Here is a 5,043-nt window from a genome sequence, read left to right on the forward strand (position 1 = left end):
ACGGTTTCTCAGATGCTAGTGAGCTCGCATATGGCGCTTGCGTCTATCTAAGAGCTGTGGACTCGTCGGACGAGTGTCATATCAGTTTGCTTTGCCCCAAGACTCGCGTGGCACCTCTCAAAACTATCACAATTCCGAGGCTAGAATTGTGTGGGGCTGTACTTCTGTCAGAACTCGTTGGGAAGGTGATAGATTCGTTACAGCTCTCTATTTTCAAGGCACGTTACTAGTGTAATTCGACTATAGTTTTATCTTGGATTAGAGCGGAATCCCATAATTTCAAGATCTTTGTTGGAAATCGAATATCCCAAATACAAACTCTTACTACTCCAAAGAATTGGCATTACGTAAGTACCACGGAAAACGCCGCTGATCTTCTATCGCGTGGTGCGAGTCCTGGGGTTCTAATGTCCAGCCAGTTATGGTGGCATGGACCTTCATGGCTCTCCAAAGGTTCTGAATATTGGCCCGTTGATATCATCAATCTTCATGAGTCAGAATTACCAGATCAGCGACAAACAAAAATCAATTGTTTTTCCAGTAACAAGGATAATTTTTCCTTACTCGAACGATTTTCATCCTTACCGTATTAGAGAGAGTTTTCGCATAATGTTTAAGTTTCATTAAGAACTGCCAACTCTCTTCGGAATCTAGATTGGTCGGCACTTTATCTCATAAGGAATTGAACCATAGCTTATTTCGGCTCATACAATTAGTACAAGCGCAAGAGTTTAAGAGCGATATTCATGACTTAATGAAAGGAAAACCTTTATCATTAAAGGGCAATCTAATTTCATTAAATCCGTTCTTGGATTCTAACAATATTTTACGCGTGGGTGGTAGATTGCGACACTTTGTCTTTCCTCTGGACAAGAGGCATCCTGCAATTTTACCTGCTCGGCATAAACTTACCGAATTAATTATTACTCATGAGCATAAGAGATTGCTCCATGCAGGACCCTAATATTTACTTTCCTCAATTAGGGAACGATACTGGCCGTTGTCTGGTCGCAATATAACAAGGAAGGTGGTAAGATCTTGTACAACTTGCTTTCGATTTAATGCCCCTACTGTTCAACATATTATGGGCAACCTCCCCAAGCAACGGTTGACACCAACTAGACCTTTTAAAACTACCGGTTTAGACTACATGGATCCTGTGATACTAAAAGACCGCACTACCAAAAACTATAAACTAAACCAATAAAGGCATGGATATGTATATTTATTTGCTTTGCTACAAAGGCCATTCATCTTGAAATGGTTAGTGATCTATCGACGAAATTCTTTTTAAGTTGTTTAAAACGATTCTTTTCAAGACGTGGCGTCAGTGCAGAAATATTTTGTGACAATGCAACCAACTTTGTGGGAGCAAAAAATGAAATTCAAAATTTTCTCTCTAAAAACAAAGACACCATAGACTCTTCTCTTAACAATGATGGCATAAAATAGCACTTTATACCGCTAAGGGCACCTCATTTTGGTGGTTTATGGGAGGCTGGAGTTCGATGTGTAAAGTTTCATCTTAAACGAGTTATAGGATCTACGCCATTAACATTTGAAGAGTACTGAACCGTTTTATCACAAATTGAGGCGTGCCTCAATTCTCGACCACTCTCCCCTATGAGCTCTGATTCCTCTGACCTTAATCCCCTCACTCCTGCACACTTCCTGATCGGAGAGTCTCTAACCAGTCTGCCTGAAGAAGACTATAGCTGCATCCCAGAAAATGTTTATCAAAATTCCAAAGAACTGAAAAAATAATGCAACTGTTTTGGTCCCGATGGTCCCGAGAATATGTTCCTGAACTTCAACAGAGAAGCAAGTGGAAGAAAAACTCCTCAGTTCTATTGACACCTGACGTAGTGGTCCTCACCAAGAAAGATGGGCTTCCACCTCTCAAGTGGTTGCTAGGACGTATGATATCTGTCCAACCTGGGTCGGACGGTATTGTAAGGGCAGCCACCGTCAGAACGGCTACTTCCACCATTCAACGACCTGCAAGGAAGCTGTGCATCCTGCCTTTGGACATTGAAACCTGAGGCTTTCAAGGCGGGCGGCATGTTGGCGCGGATAGAACATTTATGAACGTGCCAGTTCGGCGCCCTATCATTTATTTTTGTTCTGGTGTTTTTGGTGTGTAACAATGAAAAAGTGAAGTTGTCAATCTAGTAATAATCAATAAAAAAAAATAATAAATCAGCAATAATCCAATCAATAATCTATAAAAAACGAAATAAAAAGGCAAGCAGCAATCCTCAGCGCACTAAAGCACAAAGGTGTGTAAAACATTGTGTTAAATATAGATTGAAAGCTTCTAATAAACGGCAAATGGATTTAATTTGAACTTTCTTTTGATTTATTTTCCTGACTGGGTGTAATTGTTATAATATTATTATCTTTCCTGGGCTCCAGTCACAGTGTGAAACAGAAAATTTTTGTATATCGTTTATTTTGTAACGTTTCGGCAAGACAGCAACGCCATAATCAGATTTTAAGATTCTTTCAAACTACAAACACCAATTTACAATTACAATATGTTGTACAAAAATTGTAATTTATAAAGTGTTAAAATATTTATTAGTTCTTGAGGAAAAAGAAACTCTCCTTTCGGGAGAGCAAAATATTTGAAAAACTTACCTCATAATTGCTAAACATTATATTTATTTAGGTCTTTGCTGTCTTGCTTGCTTTTGTATTTGTATGCTTTTGTATTTGTATTATTTCTTCGATTCTTCTTTTATGATAATTTGGTTCCTTAACCAATATACCTGCGTTGTCAAAATCGAAATTATGTAACATTTGGTGTACAGGTTGTGTTAATGCTGTTGTAATGTTTTAATGTAATAATGTAATGTGTGCAAGACTTTTGAAATGAAAAAAATGTAAATTTCTTCCAAAAACCTCGGATATTTCCAGAAAGCTAAAGCAGAACATTTTCAAGCACTAATTTGTTTGCACCAGTAACTGACGTTCTTCTCATCAACAAACCTGTTTCTTTATTGGCAAATCAACAAGGCTAACAGGTGGAAGTGAACGACAAATAAAGAGAGATCCTTTTTCCGAACGAAATAGGTAGAAATTGGTCACTGTAATCAGGTGAGAACAATTCAGAGTTTAAAATATCAGTTTTCCATTTCATTTCCCAAAGCAATCAATCATATATGCTGCACATCAATGCGTTGTTATTACATGGTTTACCTACAAATTGCACATTTCAGCCCATAAATGCTCAATCTCACTTCATAGCCTCAATGTAGTCCATCGGTTCTTTTTTGTAATAAAAAATTAAGTATCTTAGAACACAGTTTGAAGTGAAAATGAAATGAAAGAAGTTTCCTGATGAAAAAATTTATAGAACGGCAGACAAACTTATATTATTCAAACTATTGCCAAATGCGTAGTTTCTTCAGAAGTTCAAGATCAAGACCAACCTATAAACATTTTACTTAAACCAAAGTAAGTCATAGATAGTTAAACTATAATTTGTTACTATGATCATGGGGTTCCGAACCCAATATTTGGCGGGATACGAAAAGACAAGGTCTCTCAGGTCGGCATCCAGAAAAACCTTTGTAAAACAATTGGAGCACAAAAAAAAGGTTATTCAATAAAACAATTTTCACATGGAACATCCAAAGCACGTCCCCACCTGGCAAAATACATAACGTACTTCACTAAGTTGAAAGACTAAAGATCAGTATATTGGGAATAAGCATAAGCATAAGCATAAAGAAGATGGCCTAACTCAGGTCACTGTTCAAAGGACAACAAGGTAATATACTACTCTGGAAACAATGATAACGACCATAGACACGTCGCGGCTATCATTGTAGATAAAAAACCAAAAAAGCAGTGGAGGGTTTCGTCCCAATCTTAGAAAGTGATAATCTTACAAATAAGGAGATCTCATAATCTCACACCCAACTGAATTTGATCAAAGTGATGTTACTACGATGGCAGGAATTGAAGACGAAATAAGACTTTCTATAAACATATTGGAGGCGCCCTAAAAATAACTAAACATCGAGAAATCATCATGGTCATGGAGGACCTGAATGCAAAGCTAGGCAAAGGGAAGAAGTAAAGTTTGTAGGAGACCATTGGTTTGGATAATGTAATGAAAGTGTAGACATATTACTGACTGCAATTCTACAAGGAACAGGAACTAATAAAAACAAACCCGCTCTTTAGGCTTTTGGAAAGGCGGTTATATACTTGGTGACCACCCGCGGATAACCCAGACAAAATAGTTAGATACTATATCATGATTAAAGAAAGATACCGCAATGCCATCAAGGCAGTGAAAACATACCGTGGAGCAGACGTCTCTTCTGATCACAACCAAGTAATCGCTAAGGTCATATTTACACTTAAAAGTAGTGTGAGACATCAGAGGACCCCTAAATTAGAAGTAATAAACAGGAAGACCCTGATATAAGAGAACATTTCCAATACAAAATAAATAAAAAATTAAATGAAAAGTTCCAGAAATTACAAATTAATAATAGACAACTAATAGCGATACTCGCCCCAAACACCAGCAAGTCTCCGAAGTCGCCGCCACGTGCTGCCGATGCCTACGTGCTAGGTCTAGATCTCATCCAGACCGTCTACGTCAAAATCAGAAGCACTCTTTGAGATTTTGAGATCGGCCAAGGACAAACGGGATCCTTTATCAGCACCAGGAGTCTACAGAGTTCCGTGCAGCTGTGGAAGAGCATACATCGGCACCACAAAACGAAGCATAAACACTAGGATCACGGAGCACAAACGAAGTTGCAGATTGGGACAAACGAAAAAATGAGCAGTAGCGGAGCACGCACTGCTAGACGGCCACCAAATACGCTTCGACGAAGTTGACATTCTGCACCAATCTGGAAGATACTACCCGAGACTCACCAGGTAGGCCATCGAAATATTTAAACACCAAAACAATTTTAACAGAAAAGAAATTACGGCACTCAATCCAGATTGGAAGCGCGTTTTGCGCCAAACAGCATGTGCGCCGAAGCGTTGGAACCCCCACCCATCCCCCACGCA

At 38.6% G+C, this 5,043-nt stretch overlaps 1 protein-coding gene and 1 long non-coding RNA gene across 2 annotated transcripts in view; one reads left to right on the forward strand and one right to left on the reverse strand.

The window, feature by feature from the left end:
• Positions 1-473, forward strand: LOC125504594 (the record flags this gene model as incomplete). Its single annotated transcript, XM_048666821.1, is given in 1 exon segment — positions 1-473. A coding segment is annotated over 1 exon segment (230 nt), but the record flags the coding sequence as incomplete, so codon positions are not given.
• LOC125504595 overlaps positions 1-5,043 on the reverse strand; it is an 11,060-nt gene that overhangs the window by 3,971 nt on the left and 2,046 nt on the right. The window lies entirely within an intron of this gene.

The sequence above is a fragment of the Dendroctonus ponderosae genome, unplaced genomic scaffold, assembly GCF_020466585.1.
Source record: "Dendroctonus ponderosae isolate FM_Combo_2020 unplaced genomic scaffold, Dpon_F_20191213v2 Dpon_F_20191213_5, whole genome shotgun sequence".
Lineage (NCBI taxonomy): Eukaryota > Metazoa > Arthropoda > Insecta > Coleoptera > Curculionidae > Dendroctonus > Dendroctonus ponderosae.